At 46.8% G+C, this 24,216-nt stretch overlaps 2 protein-coding genes across 2 annotated transcripts in view; one reads left to right on the forward strand and one right to left on the reverse strand.

The window, feature by feature from the left end:
- The window catches only part of CSMD1 (CUB and Sushi multiple domains 1), a 1,828,277-nt gene extending 1,820,965 nt beyond the window's left edge, over positions 1–7,312 (reverse strand). Inside the window, exon 1 of the mRNA XM_057537433.1 lies at positions 7,022–7,312. Coding sequence (XP_057393416.1) covers positions 7,022–7,097 — 76 coding nt within the window. The 5' untranslated portion in view covers positions 7,098–7,312. The remainder of the gene's footprint in view (positions 1–7,021) is intronic.
- Positions 7,313–10,333: 3,021 nt separating this feature from the next.
- On the forward strand, positions 10,334–12,561 carry LOC103012727 (voltage-dependent anion-selective channel protein 3-like). The gene is made up of 2 exons (XM_007188993.2): positions 10,334–10,456; positions 11,735–12,561. Exons 1-2 carry the CDS (start codon positions 10,369–10,371, stop codon positions 12,190–12,192), a joined length of 546 nt encoding a protein of 181 aa, XP_007189055.2. The 5' UTR covers positions 10,334–10,368; the 3' UTR covers positions 12,193–12,561.
- The last annotated feature ends 11,655 nt before the right edge of the window (positions 12,562–24,216 follow it).

Below are 24,216 nucleotides of genomic sequence, written 5' to 3' on the forward strand. Positions count from 1 at the left end.
CTGATAATGGGGGCACTAATGATAAAGAAGAAATCTTCTGAAATAATTGCACAGTTTCGTAATATAGTATATTCGTCATGAAATCAGGGTGAGCTAATTAGCCTGTGAAGTCTACGTGAAGAGGTTATTCGATTTTGAGGACTCTTATTGAAAGGGAGGTCGAGATAGATAGATAGAAAGATAGATAAATAGATATATAGAAAGATAGATCTCTGACACCACCCAAAACTACTATTGAGAATCACCTGAGGGAGAAGCCTTGGGATTTGCATTGAAACAAGGCCTCAAGTGATTATTATGCACACAAAGTTTGCAAAAGATTATTCAAAAACTCGACATCAAGGCCACAATGCCAACATCTACTATGATAAAGGTAACATGTTTAGTACCCAGAACATACATTGGAGAAATGCTTGATGTCCTCAAAAGCTGCTCTGATTCCACTGGGACTCATGTGGCTTAAAATTATCCGGATAAATCAGGCAGACAGTTGGATTTACATTAATCCAACAGGCCACATGAGGTTTTCTTGGATCTTACTGAGGTGAAACAAAACACACACAACCCGAAAATAAATCAATAAAGGTGCTTAGAATCAGGGTAATAGTTTATGTAATTTAGATCTCGGGTTGCAATAATATCCTAAATGTGACTCATTTGTGAAAAAAACTGGGAAGTAGTAGTACCAACGAGATTCTTTCATGCCTCTATCTCCCTTGATCTCATGTTAGTAACAAGGATAATTTTTAAATCACAAAGCATTATTCATGACTTCCGGCTTTCCAGACAATGGGGCAAAATCACATTAAGATTATAAGCATTAAGATGGAAGTATCACTTTTATTCTATTTATATTTGCAAAGAATGACAATCGTGAAATATCCCTTTCCCTTTTATAGCTTTCCCCGAGCTAAAACTAGTGCAAAATAAAGCAGGAGGATTTCAACCAATAAATTGCAAAATGTATTAGAAGCATAAAAGATACAGTAGTTATTTTTAATACATGTCCACGCCTGCATGTTTTTCATTCACCAAAGAAGTTTTAGCAAGAGATACATATAGTGGGTCAAAGTAACAGTGACTCTAAATCAAGTTAATTTGCTGTAATGTTATTCCTAAGTAGAATGTTTCCAGCATATGCAGAAGGAGGTTTTGCTAAATGAGACGGTGTGCCTAGCGATGATGAAACCTCCTGCACCTAGAACAAAGATGTTCAAGACTAAAGACAGACCGTGCAGCCTCCCTAGACCACTGAGGGCATTTCCTCTCCTCCAAACTAGGGGTTGGTATAAACGGTTTAAGGAAATGGCAGCTAAATTCAAAAATGAAAAGAAAAGAAAAAAGTGTTTCATACTCTGCATCCAAAGAGGTTGATCTGGTGGGGGGAGGAGGACCACACGCTGTGCATTATTTCTCTCAAGCTGCTACAATCAGTCAGTTTTAACCAGTTCAATGAAAAAATTTTCTTCTATTCTTTTTTTCTATAATGGGAATTTTAATTCTGGTACTTATCCACTTGCATACTTGGGCCTAAATTCCACCCTACATATGGACAGATTAATTAGTCAAAGGTCATTTAAGGTCATCTTAACATCACTGTACAAGAGACTTATTTCCTTGCACTTAGGCAAATACCTAAATATGATTATCTGATTTTCATACTCACAGGTGGTTCTGAAATGGACACCCAGTGAGCTAAGCCCAGTGGCCATGCAACTGAAGACAAGCGCAAGGGGTTGATTTCCTTTAGGATCAGTTATTTTCAGCCCAGCCAAAGTGTCAGTTTCTTTGCCCCAGATGGTACATCCAGCCAATCCTCCTGTTTCAAATATTATCCATGTCTGGTCTCCATGGTGGCCTGACTGCAAAGTGAAACTGGTTTGATTCTATCAGTTACCACTACTGGTCCAGTAATCCAGCTTCCTACTCCAGCGGCACAGGGACCAACAGGCTTTTAAATATGACCAGGTAACCCAAGGACGCAAATACCGTAGGCTGTACAATATCTATACCTTTAACTCAGATGTCTTCTTCTGATGTATTAGCTAAACAAATAAAATTAAAAGACAACATAGCTTTGTCATCTACTCTATGCAAGGAGTACCCAATCAACTTCTTAATTCCAGAGAGAAATGAACCTCACCAGAGAAATAGAAAAGGCTAAAGGGAATGTGAAGTTTAAATCGCACGTATGCAAGTCCTAGTGGCTTATTTTCACTGTGAGCTCAGCAGAAAGAGGCCCACTTAGAATTCCGTAGAGCACAGAGTATTTAATATGCCATTTGCATTTTGACAGCTTAGAAATGTCTACACTGGATTTGCTATTTCCTCTGCAATGAGCGCTAACCTGCCACGGAGCCTTTGTTTATCTGTTTCTTAAAGGAAGCAGAACCATTTTCTTGACATTTTCAAAGCCCTGTTGGCGTTTGTTTGAGACAAAAAACTGGAGACTAAGGAACCATTGCCCCCAGGAGGAGCTGCTTCTGCCTGTATGGACTTTCCTTTTATTTTTCAGTAGTTGTGGCATGCTGGCTTAGTTGCCCTGCAGCATGTGGGACCTTAGTTCCCTGACCAGGGATCGAACCTGAGTCCCCTGCATTATAAGGCAGAGTCTTTACCAGTGGACCACCAGGGAAGTCCCTGTACAAACTTTCAACTGTAGTTCTGGCCTTCTTCTCATCAAGCAGGACTGGCCAGCTGAAAGCCAATATCAAAATAGTGATTCCCTTTACTTTCAAGGTCTGTGTTTGCAGAGATTCTTGAGACCTGAGGGAATTCTACCACCACTTACTACCTGCTATTGGCTCCTCGGGACTTGTTTAATGAGACCTCACTGTCCTACTAGTCAAGTTTACAAAACCTGTCACTTAGGAAGAAAGCCTCTCCTTTGCTTACCTTTTTAAGGACTTAAAATCCCTAATGAAGAATTATATAGGTGCTCCAAAAGCACTAGAGCTATGGGCTGAAGAGTTATAAATTGGAAAACAAAAAACAAACAAACAAACAAAAAAACCCAGAATCCTTTGACAACTCAATAAAAAATAAATGTGATTTGCTAAGCAGATCATGAATGCAGAAACATTAACTTCCTTTTAGATGGCCTGCCTTTTTAGTGATCAGGGGTTGCCCTCGAAAGCCACTTATTCACAGGAGTTCCTGTCTCCCCCAGGAGAGAGTATATATATACATATGTGTGCAGTGGCCCAGCCATCAGGATCCTGGCCAGCAAATGAAAGGTCTTAGCATCCTTCCTGGTGATGAGAATTGAGGTAACTCACATAGAAGTTGGCAGGTTTGGGAAACACCTCTCTCTCTCCCCCCCCCAAACCCCGCTCCCTCCCTCCCTCTGTCTCCTTGTAGGGTTTCTGTGGAAATTTGGCAAGGCATACTTAAATCTCTTTGCTGGGTGGGTTGGTGAATTTCAGAATCAGGGATTTTGAGAAACACTCCACCTTTCTCTCCCAGGCTTCCTACGGTGAGACCCATAGGGCTACTATTATATGTGCCTCTTTTTAGGACACTTTCTGAATGATGCCTGCAAATAGCTGCATTCTCCTTGCTGCACAAACTGGCAAAACACAACTGAGAAGCAAACTTTGTCCAAACAGGCAGTAGATCAGCCGCAGATAAAGGGCGCAAATCTCAGTGCTCACGGAATGAATTATTCCACCTACTTAGGAGATGAATATTGTAGAGGCTTTCAAGCCTTCTTCCCTCTCCCGTGGTCCCCGCAAATGTGCTGCTTTTAAAGAGGTATGTACACTTGAGACTCAACCTTTACAACAGCGTTAGTAATCAAAAAGAAAAAGAGTATCACAAGGGAATCCCGGGTACCCCAGGCCGAAAGCACAACCAACTACAGATGACAACCCGGGTACTGAAGGTACCGGGCTCTGATGACCGCGACCGCAGCCGCCTCCAGCCTCTCACGACTCGCAAACAGGTCACGAATTCCGCCCCACGCATCAAAACTCGCCGCCCGCCTGCGCCGCCGCGGGAGCCGCCGCCTGGGCGCGCGCGGCTCGGCTGCCGCGGCGGCGGCTGGCGCTGCCCCCAGCGCTCCCCGCTCCTCCTCAGGGAAGCCCTCCAGCGCGCCTGCGGCCCGGGCGCCCCCCGGCAGAGGCCCGACCTCGGCCACCCGGGCTCGCTCGCCAAGGGGACTGCGACCACCCCCCCCGCCCCCCAGCGCGCTCGCAGGGCCACGCCGGCGCTGGCGTCCCCAGCCTCCTGCCCGCATCCCGCTCCCACGCGGCCACCTGCGCGCCCACTTGACCCCGCGGGCGCGGGGGAGACGCGGCCCCGGACCCCCCGGGGGTGATGGGGAGCTACGCGCAGCCACCGCAGCCTCCGCCAAGCAACAGCGCAGGGCGCGCGGCCGCTCGGCCGCTCCACGCGCAAATACACACACACACACACACACACACACACACCCTACTCTCGGCCCCTTACGCGCAAATACACACACGCACACACACACACACCCTACTCTCGGTGCCTCACGCGCAAATACACACACACACCCTACTCTCGGCCCCTTACGCGCAAATACACACACATACACACACACACACCCTACTCTCGGCCCCTTACGCGCAAATACACACACACACACACACACACACCCTACTCTCGGTGCCTCACGCGCAAATACACACACACACACACCCTACTCTCGGCCCCTTACGCGCAAATACACACACGCACACACACACACCCCCTACTCTCGGCCCCTTACGCGCAAATACACACACACACACACACACACCCTACTCTCGGCCCCTTACGCGCAAATACACACACACACACACACACACACACACACACACACACCCTACTCTCGCACCGCGCACGCCAGGGGGCCTGGGACCCTGGGTTCCACTTCTTGGCTTCTGCAGCCGGCACCGGGGACCCCCAGCGCGCAGGAGGCTGTCTTCCGTGCGGCTGCCCCTCCAGGGACCCCAGGACTTTGCGCCCCTTGCCGGGTTGACCCGGGATCGGCCAGGGCAACCCCGGCCCGTCCCCGCCCGAGCCCAGAGGCCCGGCCCCCCGCGCGGCGGCGGCGGCATCCGCCCGGCACGCAAGTGTGCGGATTATTAAGCAGCCCGGGCAGGGCCGCCGCCCCCTCGGCGCAGCAAGCCCTGCGAATTGCCGGGAAGGGCGCTCGGAGCGCGCGGAACCGCGGGGAACCGAGAGTGCGCTCAGAGGCTGAGCTGCCTGCCGAGGCCGGGAGGCGGCCGGGGCCCAGCTGGGCTTGGAGCGCTGGGGAGAGGGGCGGGAAGTTGTGCCGAGTTGCGTAGCAGGTGTTTCCTCTCCGCGCAGGGGCTTGGTGGGACCCCCGACACACAGACGCACACCTGCCAGAGACAGCCCTCTTTGCCCTCGACCCTTCCTGCTTCGCCCTCTGTGCCCAGCCAGTCCAGCGCGCCCGGAGGCCGCTGCCCGCCCGCCCGGCTCGGCTGGCCGTGCCTCCGCGGTGACTCCGTCAGCGGCGCCCCAGGCGGGGCGGCTGGACCAAGCCGGGCAGGTGCGCGGAGGGTCGGTGTCTTCGGGAAGCTCCCGAATCCCGAGCAACCCTGAGCGCCAGCAACTAACCCTGCGTTCGCGCTCCCTGGGATCGTGGGGCGCATTCCCACAGACACCCCTTTGTGACACCCCCGTGCTTGCCCGGAGGGGCTGGTGCCGAGCTGTCGGCTCTCAACCAGCCCCGGACGCAGGTGGAGAGGACGCCTAATCTGCCGTCGCTCCGTCTCGCCCCAGGCCGGGCCCATCTGGAGTTTTCCTACGGAACCAGAGACAGCCCTCCTTCGCCTCGTCAGTCACCCCTGCATCTGGAACACTGAAGGAAGAGAAAATGGGAGGAAAAGAAGATGGAAGAATCTAGAGAGGAAAGGGGAGTTTTACATGGGAAAGAGCAAATAGCCATTAAAAAGAAAAACAAAAACAAAAACATGATTTGACTCCATCCTTTAAAAAGGAAAAGAAAAAAATTATATAGATATTTTCGGGAGTGGGACGATGTGTGTTGATTGACGGAGCGCGGGGGGAGTATCCAAGGAGGCTACAATGAGGAAATGGGGGCAGGTACTTTGCAATGTGAAAATCCATCTATAGCCCCTCTCTCTCTCTTCTCTGTCTCTCTCTCCCTGTCTCTCTGAATCAAGAGGGACCTTGTTTTCTTTCCCAGAGAATAGACAAGTGCAGGAGCTGCTGCCAGTCCCGAGGTTGCAGCCCGTAGGCTAGTTGGCGGAAAACATTCCCTAACTCGTTTCAAGGAGAACACCAAGTTCACGGAGCTCCAAGCCGAGGAGCGACCCGGGGACACTCCTTCCCCTGACCAGGGATGGCAGGGGGGGAAGAACCCTGTGAGCAGGCGACTGTCTCTGGAGCTGAACCCCGTCCAGGTCTCCCTGCTCTCTCCACGCACCTCGCCGGCTCCTTCCAACTTGCAGGGAGCAAAGTGCGGGGAGAGGAAGGAGGGGGCGGCCTGGCCGAGGACGTGGGAGGGAGAGGGAGGAAGGGTGCGCGGTGCCCGGTCTGCAGGCCGCTTCGCCCGTGGCGCCCGGACCCCGAGAGGGCCAGAACTTGCCGGGCCGCCTCGGCCCGGGCCACTTTCCCAGCCGCTCCGGGTCCGGGGAGGACGTCCCGGGAGCCACCGAGCCACCCGGACCCGCCGTGCCCACATCGCCGAGGAGGCACCACCGCCCGCCGCGGCGCGGTTTCAGCCCAACTCGGGGTTGGCTCCTTTGTCCCTAACAGCCCCCAGCGCCGAGAAAGGAGAGACATTTCGTTTCGGCCCAAGTCAGGGGGAAGGAGAGGCGGGGGTGGGGCGCGGGAGACGAGGGCGGGCAGAGGCGATGGAAGCCGCCTCCCGGCATCGCGATCCCCGGGCGTCCGCGACGGAGAGCCACCGGCGGAGGCCGGCCACTCGGTACCCTGCCCTCCTCCAAACGGGCCCCTGGTTCGCAAACGGGGCCTCGGAGGGTTCGCCCATCTCCCCCGGCAGCCGGCGAGCCCGCCTTACCCTTGGCTGCGGTGAGGAGCCCCGCGCACAGCGCCAGCAGCGCCAGCAGCGACTTGCATTTCCTCCGCGCAGTCATGTCTGCAGATATTCCACACGCGCACGACACCGATGGCTCTTCTCAGACGCGCCCGTCGCCTCCGAGGCACGGCAGGGCTACGGACAGAGCCGGAGAATCACCAGAGGGCAAGGCGAGCGGGGGCAAGATCCCGGTCCCCAGACCGGCCGCGCATCCGACGCCTCCCGCAGGTCTGGGCTCCCGGCTGGCTTCGCTCTCATAGCATCGGGTCCCGAACCACTGCAGGCAGGGCTGCGCTGCTCCGAGCGCCGACACCGGGCTGCCGGGCCGGGGCCAGGGCCGGGCGCCCGCCGAGCCGGGCAGGAAGGCACCAAGGCGGCGAGGCTGCGGGAGGAGGCGAGGCGGGGAGAGGAGCGCGCGCAGCCGGGAGAGACCCGGAGCGGAGGCAGCTGGAGAGCCAGCCAGCGAGTGGGAGCTGCGGGAGGGACGGGGAGGGGGGGAGGGAGGGGGCGCGAGGGGAGGAGAGCCAGTCTAGGGAGGGGAGGCGGAGAGCGCAGAAGACAGGCTGCCAGCTGCACAAGGAGCCGCTGCCGTGGCGGCCGGACTCAACCATCCCTACCCACGGAGAGGGGAAGGAGGCTGGGACGGCGCCATCCCAGACAGAGCCCGGCCTCGGGCCCCGGGCTCCCCGCGCCGCGCCGCGCCGCGCTCTCCTCGGCCTCCGGCGCCGCCGTGCGCAGGCTGGGGAAGGAGTCTTGGGCGCTCGCGCGGGGGACACGCGCGCCACACACCCGCGAGAGGCCACGCCACCGGGCGACTCCGACACCCAGAGGGAGGCTGCGAGGGCAGGGGCTGGCCTCCGTCTGCCCATCTCTCTTCGTGCCTGCCCGGAGAGAAGCCCCCTGCGTAACTTGGGAAAGAAACCCAGTGGGAAAGAGGGCCACCAAGGCTCTAACTCCAAGGGAGGAAAATAAACATCGATTTACTTTATTTCGAGATCATTTTTGGCAAGATGACGACTGGCATGGAGCTACAAAGCTTTTCCGATGTCCTGACTTAGGGTTAATCACGCACAAACCTACGTTCAGAATAAATTCAAAATGAGGAAGGGTGTCTAGAATTGATAGTGGGGTCTGGTGATGAGAGATGGCGTGCTGGCAACACCTTCAGGTGCAACCCTATATAAAACGGAATGGGTCGGGTAGGGACTTGAGGAGAAAAGAGAGCTTCTTTTCTGAATCTGCAAAAAGATAAACGGAGCAGAGAGAGAAGCCAGTGGTTGATAGAATGAGCCAGATTTCACCCAACTCCTAGAGGAGGTGTCCGAGCAATCTGGGGGGAATGTGTAAGGCAAGGCATTTCAGGGGAAGGTTCATAGGAAAATAGAAACCATAGGTGAATGCTAGTCTTCCTACAAAGGGTCATTTGCAGGATTCACCGTTTCGACCAAAAAGGGTTAGATAATTCCATTACAGACTGGAGGAACCAGAAGAGGGAAACCCCACACCTTAGTAAGAGAGGATTATATTCTGTGTCCAGAAGCATTCCAGAACACCAGCAGTCCTAAACGCTGCATCCCTCACATCGCTGGGTGATCTTGGTGGAGTGAAGGGCCCACTGTTGGCAACGGGTCATGAGCTTCACTCCACCTGCGTTTCGCCGGTTCGTCTGCAAGATTAAATAGGTTGACCAATTCATAATGTTTTAGACCCCTGCCTTCTTTTTCTTAGGTTCCCCTTGTCCCAGCGGTCACTGGGATACATAGAAACGCAATGGTGAATCCAGGAAATGAGGGGCTACAGTCTTGAAATTTCAGCACCAAAGCATGGTAGGCTCGGTCTCCTTTTCCTCCTTACCAGGAAAAACTGGACCCTCCATCAAAACTCTCCTCCCTCATAGAGAGGTGAGCGTCTGAAGAGGAGGGGGCCAATGTGCTTCTCGGAAAGTTGCAGCCCTGGATATGACCCGGATTTTCTACTTGCCGAGTCCTATTTTGCCCCAGTCATCCCTGGGGGGGGGGGGGGGGAGAAAAGAAGACAGAATGGCACAATCACTGGGGAATTCACAGTGGAACCCAAATTCTTTAGGCTAAACTAGGCATGTAGAGATGAGGGTCGCCCCTTCTGAGGTCTTAAATCAGATCCCAGATGGTACCTGTAACTCAGCAAGTGAACAAAAACACTTTTTAAGACCCATTAAGTGCTCCAGTAGTTCATCTCGAGCGGTGCATCAGAAAAACAATTGATCTCTTTGGAGAACTAAAGAGCTGACTTCTTGAGAAACGTGTCTTGTCTTTGCACTACTCTTCCTAATGACTCGTGTCACCAAGAAGGATTTCTGCCATTAAAAAACGTTTCCAGAATCTAACCGTCCTGGGCTGGGACTCATGGATGGTTTTGACTTTATTAGCATCCTGGTCAGCAACGCTGAATGTCACCTGTGAAACTGAACACCCTTACACTTAATTGTGACCGACTCAGGCCACAGGCTGAGGGTCGCCTTCCTTGGGTTCTGCTTGAAGTCTTTAATGCCACCTCCTTACTCTGGGGTGCAGAACATCTATCCGATTCCCATTCTTTGAGAAATAAGGATGCCCATACCAGTAACTACCCATTTCTGCTGTGATTTACTTGGGGTATTTTCTTCGGCCAGATCACATAACAGAGAGTTACAATGATTCATGCCAAATTTCTGACCCTAAGTATGAAGAGGGTGCGAGATTGCTGTCAAATAAGATGGGCTGATTTTGTAATATGGTTGTATCTGTGTGTTAATATTATGATATTCCCCCCCCCCCCCCATCTCAAAGCCGGTTTAATTTGGAAGGCAATCATGGGGCACTGCTGCCACCTAGTGTCAAGCTTTTTTTGTTGGGTTCTTGCAGAGAAATCCATGGTCCCCTTGGGCTTCTCTCTCTCATCTCACCTGAGGTTCCCTACTTGGGTTTTGAGCGCCCCTCCAGAACACTCTTACACCCGTCATGTAATCAGCCTGTAGATGAGGTCTATTATTAGGTTCCTAGAGGCTTTTTCCCCTTTTGATTTTTAAGTGACTGTGAAAGCCTTGATTTATATCACAACTCTAATGCCAGATATTTAGAGCAGTATAAACCAAATGGGATTAGAGGAAGTAAGTTACTGTAGGGAATTCACACCAGGCAGCTCTGTGACCACTTCTCTGTGTTGGCCTGCGGTGCCTGGAACACTGCACTTGGGCACTGGGTTTTTTTAATTAATTAATTTTTTTCTCCATTTTCCATCCTAGGCATACTGCTGTCCATAGCCTTGGGAGTCTGGCTGAGCAGCACGGGAAATATCATTGGCACCCAGGGATGAGAGCTGAGCAGTGGAATCAAAGGCAAAGAGGGTCTGACATACTGGGAAAGAAAAAGACACCCCCAACCTCAAGTAACATCTACAGTAAGACTTGGAAAGTTGACAACATAAACATGTGAGAAGTGCTGTAACCGAAGAGGGAGAGTGGTTTTATTTTAAGTGAATGTGTCTGAGGAGGGGACAGACTATATGAACAGGGTACTTGAGATAAAATTAGAAATGAAAAACTTTGCACACATGAGAATGCTAATTAGCTAGAAACGCGGCACATGGATGGAAATATCAGAGAACGCAGTACATTGCAGTGATTGCTAAACGGGACATCTTTTGACTTAGTTAATGTCATGTACCAAAACTGATGGTGACTAGGGCACTGGGGAAACTCTTTTCTTCATGGAGGGGCGAGAATGAGGGCCATACAATTCAGGTTTCCCTAGATGGAATGCCTGTCTTCGGAGAGCAAGATGGGAGGGAGGAGGGCAAGGAATAAGAGAATTCAGGATGATCACTTATTGTTTGCAAAAGCCTTTTATACAGAATCTTATTTCTATTATGATTGTTTTTATCACCCCCCCTCAATGATAAGGAAATGGCAGCTTTGAGAAATGAAAATTTGTAGGAGGTCAGGTCTTACTAAGGACCTGATGGTAACTTACAATCTGTTACCATCGACTTTGTTGCTGTTTTGCTGCATCAACGTTTAAAAACCCTTCCTGCTGCCCCTCCCCACACTGAGGAGCTTACACACCTGGACTCCAGTCTTCTTCCCTACACTGGTCTCCATACTCCTGGCACACCTGTGGTCAATTTATAAAGGGCAAGGCATCTAGAGAGCGCTCCACCCAGTAACATCAGAATACAGGCATGATGGATGGGGTCACTCTCCAAGACAGATCATTTGCATTAAAACAAGAAGATTCTGTGACTCTTTGCAACTATTTATTCATGTAAAGTTTGACTCTTAAAACTATTCTATGGACTGGCTTAAAATAAATAACCTGGTTGGTCCAGAAAAATCTATATCAACATTACTGCCAAGACTGAAACAATCCCGTTTATAGGAGGCCTTCAATTTCCCACTCTTCTTTCCTGTGTTCGGTACAAATATGGTATCAAGAGTCAGTTTCAACCCTTCAGCCAACTTATTCTCCAAAGAGATTTCTTTCCCAAGGGTATTGTCTGTGTTCCACTTTTGGGTGAAGGTCAGTCCATAGTTACAAATCTTGTATTTGGTCTCTAGGTTGCCTGATGCCTTCCCTGTATCAGTGTAAGCATGACCAGAAGTAGAAAATTCCACTCCACTACATGACTTGGTTCTCAGATCTATTTTAACCATGCCAAATTCATATCCTTTGTTGACAGATTTTTCTGGACCAACCATCTATGGCTGGGCTGTGTGGGCCATTGAAGGTTGGCTTGCTGGCTATCAGGCGAGTTTTGACACAGCCAAATCCAAACTGTCACAGAATAATTTCGCCCTGGGTTACAAGGCTGCAGACTTCCAGCTGCACACTCACATGAGCGATAGCACTGAATCTGGAGGGGCGATCTACCAGAAGGTGAACAAGAAGACTGAAACATCAATAAACCTCGCGTGGACGGCTGGCAGGAACAACACGTGTTCCGGCATCTCTGCTAAGTACCAGCTGGATTGTAGAACTTCTCTACCTGCTGAAGTGAATAATGCCAGCCTGATTGGACTGGGTTATCCTCAGACCCTTCGACCAGGAGTGAAACTGACCCTGTCAGCTTTAATCTGTGGAAAGAACTTCAATGCAGGAGGGCACAAGGTCGGGCTGGGATTTGAACTACAAGCTTAATGTGGTTTTGAATAAAGCATCAGCTTTGTCTCTGGAGGTGAAGAGAAATGAACCCACTATGTTGTGGCCTTAAAATTCTTCTGTGAAATTTCAAAGGTGTGAACTTTTTCTTCTTCAAAGAACTCTAATCCTCCCCACACTGAAGCCTCGATATTGAGTCCAGCCTAAGGGAGGTGTGCTTGAAGGCACGCCCGGAAGTTGTCATGTTCGTGCCACACTTCAGTTCAGTTCTGCAGTGTTATTTTCAATGGGTTGCTCGGCGAAGGTGTAGTGTCATGTTACAGAGGAGATGACCCGACCCCACCCTCCATTTGTCCATCACATCCTGCATGTCCCAAAACACTTTTTCATGACCTTGTAACATACTGGTTTCTGTGTAGTAGTGGAATCTTTGGTTTTGAATCAGAGTAAAATAAAATAAACCCATCACATTTGGAACATAAAAAAAATAAATAAAATAAATAAGCTGAACACTTTTCCCTGTTTTTCTAATAAAGTAACACCTTTAACTGTGTGTGCGCACACACACACACGGGGAGTACACACACACACGGGGAGTACACACACATGGGGAGTACACACACACACGGGGAGTACTCCCCCTTCTGTTAATGACTTCTTTGAAGGCAGAGGAGAAGCATTAGGATGTAGGAAATTAACAAGTGTCAAATAAATCTGAGTCTGGAGGGGAACCGTGCTGGGAAGGAGAAAATTGGCCAATGTCGCCTTTCACAAATGGGTAGCTAAGTGAAAGGGGTGCAGACTGCAGTCTTCATTGTGTATGGGAATGACATGGAAGGCTTGTTGGGGTGCACAGTGCTGACCCCCAAACCCAGAGCTTGTGATTCAGCCTGTCTGGGATGGGGCCCAAGAATTTACCTTCCCACCAAGTTTCTAGATGATGCATGCATGCCAAGAACATTCTTAGAGAACCACTGGTACAGGGGTTGACTTTGGGTCAAAAGGACTGGCTTTGAATCCTATATCTGCTGCTCTCTGAGCAAGGGAACTTTTTTCCTAAAAAACCCTAATTTACGTATAAGTTTGCTCATCTGAAAATATGGAAAATGCTATTTACCCAATAAACTTAGAAAAAGCAACAATATAGGCACAGTGGCTGATGTATAACAAATTCTCAAAAATATGATTTCCTTTTCTATCCCTTCAGTCTCTGAAGGAGGAGAGAAGACACCCAGCTAGAGACAGGCTTCCCCATCTGTTCGGATCCATATTTTAGGAGTGGCAAACTGGATTTTGGTAGGAAAAAAGAAACACATTCAGTCAACCTCTCCCAGGTTGTCCCATGGTGAACCCAGCAGGATTCCATGTGGGGGAAACCCCAGGTTTTATTGACTATGACTTTTAAGATCAACTCGAAAGGCTGCCTGCCTCACACCTGGCTCTTTCCCAAGGCTTGTACAACACCAGCAAGCTGGGAAAACTTGGTCCGGAACCAGGTGAAGTGACATTATGAATGTTCATTAACAATGATTCCCTCTTGCACTAAAGCAAACCTGGGGCAGATGTGCTTTTAATAGCCATCAGCTTCCATCTAATACTGAGGCATTAGATCCATGAGGAGAGACTCAAATGTACCTCCAGGCTAAATATTATCATCAAAACACAAATAAATGCTTATCTAGCGTCAGTGACCACAAGAACATGAGATCGATCGACGGCTTTTTCTCAGGACTTCCACTGATAACCATTCTCCAATGGAACTAAATTTCAGGACAAACTAAGCTCAAAAGTGTCTCAAGCTTGATGCTTTTGGAAAAGCCACTTCACTTCCGAGACTGCTTTCTTATCTGCAAAACAAAGAGTCTGGGCTAATGTGTATGCTACTTCTAAAATTCTTTGGTTCTTTCCTTTCTTATATTCCTCACATTCAGTATTTTCCTGTTCTTCAGTTGACTCTAAGGTGACATGTGTTTATATGTCTCTGTTTAGGTTCAGTGAGTTGTTTCTGGGAAGAGCATTCCAAAATTATAATATTAAAAAAATGCTTACCAGAATGGTCTGCAAAGAAATGGACACAATAAATAAACACCCCTGCCATACACACCCCCCACCACCTCACACACACAGACACACACCATTTCTACAGCAACTTTTGACATAAATCATTGCATTTGTCCTCATCTCGTTAGAGAGTCCAAGCTCATACTGCTTGCTGCACACAGGCCAATAATCGAGAGAGGAATTGCTGGGGCCAGGAATGGTGACTTTATCCACAAAGCCGGCAGATGGAGAAGATGGTGGACTCGTGTCCCAAAGAACCATCTTGCCTGAGTTGATTTCAGGTTCCTTTTATACTATAAGGGGTGGGAGTAAAGTCAACACTTCCTGGTTCCCGTGAGCCTCAGGAGGGGATGTGTTTATTTCTTCCTCCCTGCAGTCATTCACAGGTGGGCCTGGTCAGGCTGTTTCCTGGGAGCTAAACAAAGGTATTTTAGCTTAATGCTCATAACCTGGGAAGCAGGGTTCCCAGAGATGGGCCAGTATGTATAATTTAAGCTTATAGGCAATATCCCTTTAGTGATTAACTTGTAATAGAATACAAAAGGTTCTTCCCTATTACAATCTGTAAACTGAAACTATTCTGATTTTTTTGTATTTTCTTCATAGAAAGTCAGTGAACTGCACAGTGATCACAAAACCAAAAATAATCCTTTAGCCCACAGTTGTCTTAGGTTCAGATAACAGAGGAGGTGGCGACATTACCCACGCGTGGCGACATCATCCACGTGTGGCGACATCACCCACGTGTGGTGACATCATCCACGTGTGGCGACATCATCCATGTGTGGCATCCGTTCCATCTTGCTGGTGCTGCCTTGATCCCACTTGATCATTTCCTTATACTGAGAAAACATACAACTGATTTCCTTGTCTCAGTTGTAAACCACATGGAGAAGAGACATAATTCCATCTGAGATGGGCATTTGGGCACTGGTGGCTTGTCATTCTATCACTGTGATGGTAGACATGGTGTTGGTTTACCATCCTCTCTTCATTCTGCCAGATTTCACGTGTTAAAGAATGGGTCCTAGGATGAGGGTAAAGGTGCCAGAATACACATGACCTTTGCGTGGTCTTCTTCCTCTTCCCCATCAAAGACGTTGTGAACAGTCTAATTCAGCAGAGGGATCTCAGTCTGGTGTGTGGAGGATCGGGGGCTGGGGAGACAGGAAGGGCTGCATGGACTTCTCAGGTAGGAGAGAGAGAGAGTTCAGAAATCTGTGCATCTTGTTTTCTCCAACTACCAATGGATTCTTTCCTCCTTTCCTTGCCTGTTTCTCTCTCAACTAACCTCAATGATGGGCAAATTATGGGATTACCTATATATCATACATGTCAAGTCTCCAGATCTCTTTGGACCATCAGTATGTCTGAAATATCATGAATAGATTCTTGTCCTTTGAGTCTTGGAGGCTTTTCGATGTTCCAGACACCCTATGAGTTGAAGATACTCCTAGTAGTTTTGAGTTGTGACCATCAACTCCTGTAATGTATTGACAGTGTGACCTTTTATTGAGAAAGCAAGATCCCTCAGAGTACATTGGGCAAAGTACAATAGTAAAGGCAAAGAAACACGCCTTGGAGGGCATCCCAAGGTCAAGGTTGGATCAGACTGCCATAGTTGGTTACCTTGCAAGCCCTGTTCCTCCCGTCTGGCCATCTGCCAGTCTGTTCTTGTCACATTCTGTGTGTGGAGAAATTCTTGGTGTGGGGAAAACATGGATTTTCACGAACCCAGGGTAATGTCTTAATTCTCCCATTCCCTAGCTGTGTGGCCTTGAGTATTTACCCAAATGCACCAATGGCCCAGTACCTAAAAGAGTATCGATTTTTTAACTCATAAGACTGCTGTGAGGTGTAACTGAGACCATATACAGAAAATACTAAATTGGAATTTGGAAAAAAAAATGCAAGGCTATCTCCCTTCCCCCCCATTCTTTTTAGCTTTGCCTCTGAGTTTAAATATAGCTTGATAGTCTCTTCCCTGAAGGATCATACTTTCTTTCTTATTGATTGAAATAAGATCGTCTAAAATATTTCCTGAAACTGTAGATACAAAATCTTTCCTTTGGAAAAGCTTCTTTAAAAAGCAATAGTTATCGTCCTTGGGATGACTGCAAAACAGTCAATTCTTGTGTAACCGCTTTTAAATGTGGAGCAGTGCTGCAGTCAGACCCCAAACAGGAGGCGACTGCTGGCAATATTAACAAAAATAGCTGTAACATAACTTATGTGGAGCTTCTGACACATGCAGGCACACAGGTATGAGGCAAGGCCCCTTTGTGCCCAGTTAGAAGAGAGAGGTGCCTACTATTTGCCAAGTATGTGATCGCACAGACACACAGGCTCTGAAAGATGAATTAGCATGTCCTGGGTCACAGAAATAACTACGAGAAACAGGATGGAACTCAAGGATAAGGTCCAGGTTTCGTTCATGACATCTTGTTGCCCCCGGGGCTGCTACTGAAGATTCTCTGATATGCCGAGGTCTTGACTAACCCCGAAGGAGAGATGAAAATCACATATAGGCTTAAAGGATGAAGAGCATTGCAGGTGAGGACAAAAATACACGAGTAGGCTTGGAGGGATACATATATATACACACATACACATAAAGAATTCTCAGGCTTCCCTGGTGGTGCAGTGGTTGAGTGTCTGCCAGCCAATGCAGGGGACATGGGTTCGAACCCTGGTCTGGGAGGATCCCACATGCCACGGAGCGGCTGCAGCCGTGAGCCACAACTACTGAGCCTGCGTGTCTGAAGCCTGTGCTCCACAACAAGAGAGGCCGCGATAGTGAGAGGCCCATGCACTGCAATGAAGAGCGGCCCCCACTCGCCGCAACTAGAGAAAGCCCTCGCACAGAAACGAAGACCCAACACAGCCATAAATAAATAAATAAATAAATAAATAAATAAATAAATAAATAAAAGCCATTTAAAAAAAAAGAATTCTCAAACAAAATTATATTTTGTTGGAAGACTTTAAAAAAAATTTTTGAGCATGAACCCTGGTTTGCTCATCCTAATATAAGTTTGTATTTGCTGACTCTGGGCCATTTGATTATAGGGAGGGTCACCCAGATTGTGCTAGGTCAGAGGGAAGATGTTAAAATGTGAAATGTGATATGGTAAGTGAATGGGAATCAGAGTGGCCTGCCCAGATATCACTGCCACCACCACCCCCGGGACGCTGCAGCAACCCACCTTAGCAGACCCCAGACCTTGTCAATAATGCACTCAGAGAGTGCAGACAGCAGAAGCAAGAAGAACTACAATCCTGCAGCCTGTGGAACAAAAACCACATTCATAGAAAGATAGACAAGATGAAAAGGCAGAGGGATATGTACCAGATGAAGGAACAAGATAAAACCCCAGAAAAACAACTAAATGAAGTGGAGATAGGCAACCTTCCAGAAAAAGAATTCAGAATAATGATAGTGAAGATGATCCAGCACCTCGGAAAAGAATGGAGGCAAAGATCGAGAAGATGCAAGAAATGTTTAACAAAGACCTAGAAGAATTAAAGAACAAACAGAGATGAACAATACAATAACTGAAATGAAAACTACACTAGAAGGAATCAATACCAGAATAACTGAGGCAGAAGAACAGATAAGTGACCTGGAAGACAGAATGGTGGAATTCACTGCTGCAGAACAGAATAAAGAAAAAAGAATGAAAAGAAATGAAGACAGCCTAAGAGACCTCTGGGACAACATTAATCACAATAACATTCACATTATAGGGGTCCCAGAAGGAGAAGAGAGAGAGAAAGGACCAGAGAAAGTATTTGAAGACATTATAGTTGAAAACTTCCCTAACACGGGAAAGGAAATAGCCACCCAAGTCCAGGAAGCACAGAGAGTCCCATACAGGGTAAACCCAAGGAGAAACACACTGAGACACATAGTAATCAAACTGGCAAAAATTAAAGACAAAGAAAAACTACTGAAAGCAGCAAGAGAAAAACGACAAATAACATACAAGGGAACTCCCATAAGGTTAACAGCTGATTTCTCAGCAGAAACTCTACAAGCCAGATGGGAGTGGCATGACATATTTAAAGTGATGAAAGGGAAGAAACTACAACCAAGATTACTCTACCTGGCAAGGATCTCATTCAGATTCGATGGAGAAATCAAAAGCTTTACAGACAAGCAGAAGCTAAGAGAATTCAGCACCACCAAACCAGCTTTACAACAAATGCTAAAGGAACTTCTCTAGGCAGGAAACACAAGAAAAGGAAAAGATCTACAATAACAAACCCAAAACAATTAAGAAAATGGTAATAGGAATATACATATCGATAATTACCTTAAACGTGAATGGATTAAATGCTCCAACCAAAAGACACAGGCTTGCTGAATGGATACAAAAACAAGACCCATATATATGCTGTCTACAAGAGACCCACTTCAGACCCAGGGACACATACAGACTGAAACTGAGGGGATGGAAAAAGATATTCCATGCAAATGGAAATCAAAAGAAAGCTGGAGTAGCAATACTCATATCAGATAAAATAGACTTTAAAATAAAGAATGTTACAAGAGACAAGGAAGGACACTACATCATGATCAAGGGATCAATCCAAGAAGATACAACAATTATAAATATATATGCACCCAACATAGGAGCACCTCAATACATAAGGCAACTGCTAACAGCTATAAAAGAGGAAATTGACAGTAACACAATAATAGTGGGGGATGTTAACACCTCACTTACACCAATGGACAGATCATCCAAAACGAAGATAAATAAGGAAACAGAAGCTTTAAATGACACAATAGATCAGATAGATTTAATTGATGTTTATAGGACATTCCATCCAAAAACAGCAGATTACACTTTCTTCTCAAGTGCACACAGAACATTCTCCAGGATAGATCACATCATGGGTCACAAATCAAGCCCCAGTAAATTTAAGAAAATTGAAATCACATCAAGCATCCTTTCTGACCACAACGCTATGAGATGAGAAATGAATTACAAGGAAAAAAACGTAAAAAACACAAACACATGGAGGCTAAACAATACATTATTAATAACCAAGAGATCACTGAAGAAATCAAAGAGGAAATCAAAAAATACCTTGAGACAAATGACAATGAAAACACGACAATCCAAAACCTATGGGATGCAGCAAAAGCAGTTCTAAGAGGGAAGTTTATAGCTATACAAGCCTACCTCAAGAAACAAGAAAAATCTCAATAAAACAATCTAACGTTACACCTAAAGGAACTAGAGAAAGAAGAACAAACAAAACCCAAAGTTAGCACAAGGAAAGAAATCATAAAGATCAGAGCAGAAATAAATGAAATAGAAACAAAGAAAACAATAGCAAAGATCAATAAACCTAAAAGCTGGTTCTTTGAGAAGATAAACAAAATTGATAAACTATTAGCCAGACTCATCAAGAAAAAGAGGGAGACGACTCAAATCAATAAAATTAGAAATGAAAAAGGAGAAGTTAAAACAGACACCGCAGAAATACAAAGCATCCTAAGAGACTACTACAAGCAACTCTATGCCAATAAAATGGACAACCTGGAAGAAATGGACAAATTCTTAGAAAGGTATAACCTTCCCAGACTGAACCAGGAAGAAATAGAAAATATGAACAGACCAATCACAAGTAATGAAATTGAACCTGTGACTAAAAATCTTCCAACAAACAAAGGTCCAGGACCAGGTGGCTTCACAGATGAATTCTATCAAACATTTAGAGAAAAGCTAACCCCCATCCTTCTCAAACTCTTCTAAAAAATTGCGGAGGAAGGAACACTCCAAAACTCATTCTATGAGGCCACCATCACCCTGATACCAAAACCAGACAAAGATACTACAAAAAAAGAAAATTACAGACCAATATCACTGATGAATACAGATGCAAAAATCCTCAACAAAATACTAGCAAACAGAATCCAACAACACATTAAAAGGATCATACACCATGATCAAGTGGGATTTATCCCAGGGATGCAAGGATTCTTCAATATATGCAAATCAATCAATGTGATACACCATATTAACAAATTGAAGACAAAAAACCATATGATCATCTCAATAGATGTAGAAAAAGCTTTTGACAAAATTCAAGACTCATTTATGATAAAAACTCTCCAGAAAGTGGGCATAGAGGGAACCTACCTCAACATAATAAAGGCCATATATGACAAACCCACAGCCAAAATCATTCCTAATTGTGAAAAACTGAAAGCATTTCCTCTAAGATCAGGAACAAGACAAGGATGTCCACTCTCACCACTATTATTCAACATAGTTTTGGAAGTCCTAGCCACAGCAATCAGAGAAGAAAAAGAAATAAAAGGAATACAAATTGGAAAAGAAGAAGTAAAACTGTCACTGTTTGCAGATGACATGATACTGTACATAGAGAATCCTAAAGATGCCACCAGAAAACTACTACAGCTAATCAATGAATTTGGTAAAGTTGCAGGATACAAAATTAATGCACAGAAATCTCTTGCATTCCTATACACTAATGATGAAAAATCTGAAAGAGAAATTAAGGAAACACTCCCATTTACCCTTTCAACAGAAAGAATAAAATACCTAGGAATAAACCTACCTAGGGAGACAAAAGACCTGTATGCAGAAAACTATAAGACACTGATGAAAGAAATTAAAGATGATACCAACAGATGGAGAGATACACCATGTTCTTGGATTGGAAGAATCAATATTGTGAAACTGACTACACTACCCAATTTGCTTCAAAGTTCAAGAGTCCATCTTAAGTCAGGACAGGTGTGACCATTCGTGTGACTATCTCATACTAGGTATCAGGGCCTAATTCTTATGGGGTAGATTCAGGGAGGAAATATAAATGGGCACACAGACAGGGACACCCACAGACACCTACTCACTTTCTCAGGACTCTGAGCCTCAAATGCCCAGCTGCTTCTTTGTTAGTGGAGGGAAGACTCCTTTTCAGGCTGCATCTATTAGGAAGATGCTTTCCTCAGTGCTGTTTTTCAGAAATTCAGGTGGGGAAAGAGCGTGGGTCAGGCTGAGGAAATACTCCAGCAGCTGAGCGGGCACTCGGCTTCTGTCTGAGCAGAGACTTTGGAGGAAGGAACTGGGCTGAGTCTGCTGTTGGGAAGAGCTGGTGTCAGGGGAGGGGAGAGCGGAAGGACATGAACGTGGAGAGAGGAGGCCTGGGCCCAAGTCCCTGGCCCCTGCTGGTCAGCTGTGAGGATTCAGGACAGTCATGATCCTACTCAGTCTGAATTCTTTTAGCCTGATAATAACTATGCCAGTAACACCTATTTGACCCACACCCCCATGTGACTTTGAGACTGTAATAAATACCATACGGGAAAGCACTGTTGAAATTTAAAAGGTCTGTATAAATATTCGTTATTATTACTGATTTGGTCCAACTGTATTAATAAAGAGATTGGGAAACTGTTCACATTCCTTTGTCACTGCAAACACTGAGGTGTGAATTAATGTGACTGATGTGACCGTGATCGCGACAGCCAAGGAGATTATAGATTTAAACCTGTTTATAAACAGCAAAATGCTATAAACTGTTACTATCTTAAATGAGAAAGAAATCCAATAAGAAGGGATCACTAGACATCAAACAGTATAATCCCCTCCATTCTACAGGTAAGAAAATTACAAGAGAGATACATTCCCAAATTTACTCAATAAACCTCTTTTGAGTCTTATGATGTAGTAAGCATTGTGTCCACCACTGTATACAATAACAACTACCACGGCACCGTCCCCTGCACCTGAATTCTGCATTTGTGCGCGTGACCCCGTGCTGCCCTCACAGTAGCCTTGGTTATAGATATGACAACTTCCACATAAGGAAATGAGGTTTGGAGGGCAGAATCAACCTGCTCAAAGCTGCAGCCTGTGTCAGTCTGTTGGTGACTGGACTAGGGTTTTTCCTAAAGGCAGATTTGAACTTTCGCAGATTTCAAATCGTTACAACAGTTCTGCAAAAATGCCTCATTGAAAGAAAGACTCTGATAAATACACCATCATAAAATATCTTCCTTCAGAATATTAAAAATCTTAATCATCTAAGAAAATCTTCCAGATGAGCAAGTAAACTCAAGATTTTAAATATTATAGAGAAAAGAACATCAACCTGGGTTCACGCACTACGTCTTCAGGTGACCACTCAAATGGCCTGTGAGGTTTTTTTGCGTGTATGTGTGTTCATTTTTCTGAAGAGACAGTCCATTGCCCCCAAAATATTCAACCCTGATATAAAGAATTCCTTAGTTTAGAAATAAAGCTAGTAATGAAGAATATTTCATCACCCTAAAAAATGCTCAATTCGTGTTGGAAAAATGAAACAACCAGAACTTTCGCAAATAACACAGGATCTGTTAGCAAGGGAATGGCATCAGAAAACATCAAAGAGAATTGCTGCTTCTCTCTCGGACCCTTAGAGTGTGTTGATTTAACCCCTTTTTCCTGCCAGGACAAGAATTTTCTTATCACATTTCTAGAGCTTGGTGCAGTCTAGCTTTAAATGTCAAAGTGACTGAGTTTCCACCACTTTTATTAGGAAACAGTTCTCCCGCCTGGAATATCACACTGTCAAAGCACAAACCAGGTCGTCTGAGGATTGCTTTCCTTGGTTTTACCAAGGGCACGGAGAAGCCCCGGGTTAAATGTCACACATCCCACTTTGGCCTTCTATGGTTGATGTATGTCGGTGTCTGTACCACGGGGGAGAGGCGTGTGTGTGTGTGTGTGTGTGTGTGTGTGTTTTGGTGGGGACCCCATGGCTCATACAGAGAAATAGCACCACTGTCTTAGCCTGCTTGGGCTGTGATAACAAAAATACCATAAACTGGCTGGCTTGAAAACGGAAATGTATTTCTCACAGTTCTGGAGGCTAGAAGTCCAATATGTGGAGGGCCATTTGCTGGCTGTGTTCTTTCATAGTGGAGGGGGGAAGGCCCGACCCTCCTGATACAATCACCTCCCAAAGACCATACCTCCTAAGCCCCTCACATTGCGGGAATGGGCTTCAATATCTGAATTTGAGGAGGGGGGATGCAAATATTCGGTCTATAGAAACCACCATAAAAACATCATGTCCCAGGAAGAATAAGAGGCCCAACACGGTGGAAAAAACAAAAACCAAAACCCACCATCAACAGCAGCATCTCTGAACTCAAAGCCCACTTACAGCATACTTACAAATATGTCATATTCTTCCGCTCTTTCCGTGTAATTCTTTCCCCACTCCTTGCAATACGTACTAGGCTTTGTGGTCCATCCCAAGCTCACTGTCTCTCAGTCATCACTGGGTAATTCCTTTGTGTGCGTTCTCTGATCCCTCCTTGCTGCCTCTACTCCTTCCATTAGACAGAGCCCATCGCTGAACGCAGGACGCTGTGTGGGGAAGTATCCCAGCTAGCAGAAACTGAGAGCCAGGCTTTGAAGACAAGATGCTGACCTTTCCTGAGCCCTGTGCGCCCATGAAGAAGTCCCGACCCTTTCGCGTTTCAGGACAGGGCTCACTGCAGAGAACTGCCTCCCCCACGTGACTTAGATAGAACTCAAGGGGCCCCGTGTTGGCCTATGACAAGGCCAGACAGCAACCCTCCAAACTCCCATTTTTGGTCTTATAAACGATTAGCAGAACTGTTGGTCCCCACTGACCAACCTAGACAAAATGCCTGCTAACTTGAATCAACAACCTGTAGCCAGGAACCTTTCATTTACCCCTGGATGTGGGCTCTCCCCAAGCATCGGCATACGGAGCAGTGCCACCGCCCAAAAAGGCACCTCCCCGGAACCGGTAACCTTAGGGGAAGAACAGCCATCTCATCACTCCACAGGCCCTGCTGCCCTCCCACTCCCGGGATTTCTAGGCTGTTCACTCCTCCCTACGAAAGAGCAGCCCATCTCTACCAGATCTTTGAGACCGTGGAGTCTGACAGTTCTCCCTACTACAAACATCTCTTCAATGAGGTGTCTCTGTACTAAGCCTGGA

This window comes from Balaenoptera acutorostrata, chromosome 21, assembly GCF_949987535.1.
Source record: "Balaenoptera acutorostrata chromosome 21, mBalAcu1.1, whole genome shotgun sequence".
Lineage (NCBI taxonomy): Eukaryota > Metazoa > Chordata > Mammalia > Artiodactyla > Balaenopteridae > Balaenoptera > Balaenoptera acutorostrata.

What these genes read in the sequence shown, in the direction of transcription:
- LOC103012727 (XM_007188993.2), top strand. Translation starts at nt 10,369, where the DNA reads ATGAGAGCTGAGCAGTGGAATCAAAGGCAAAGAGGGTCTGACATACTG. An exon ending in AACCTCAAGTAACATCTACA is followed by an intron (nt 10,457 to 11,734) that starts GTAAGACTTGGA and finishes CTTTGTTGACAG; the next exon opens with ATTTTTCTGGACCAACCATC.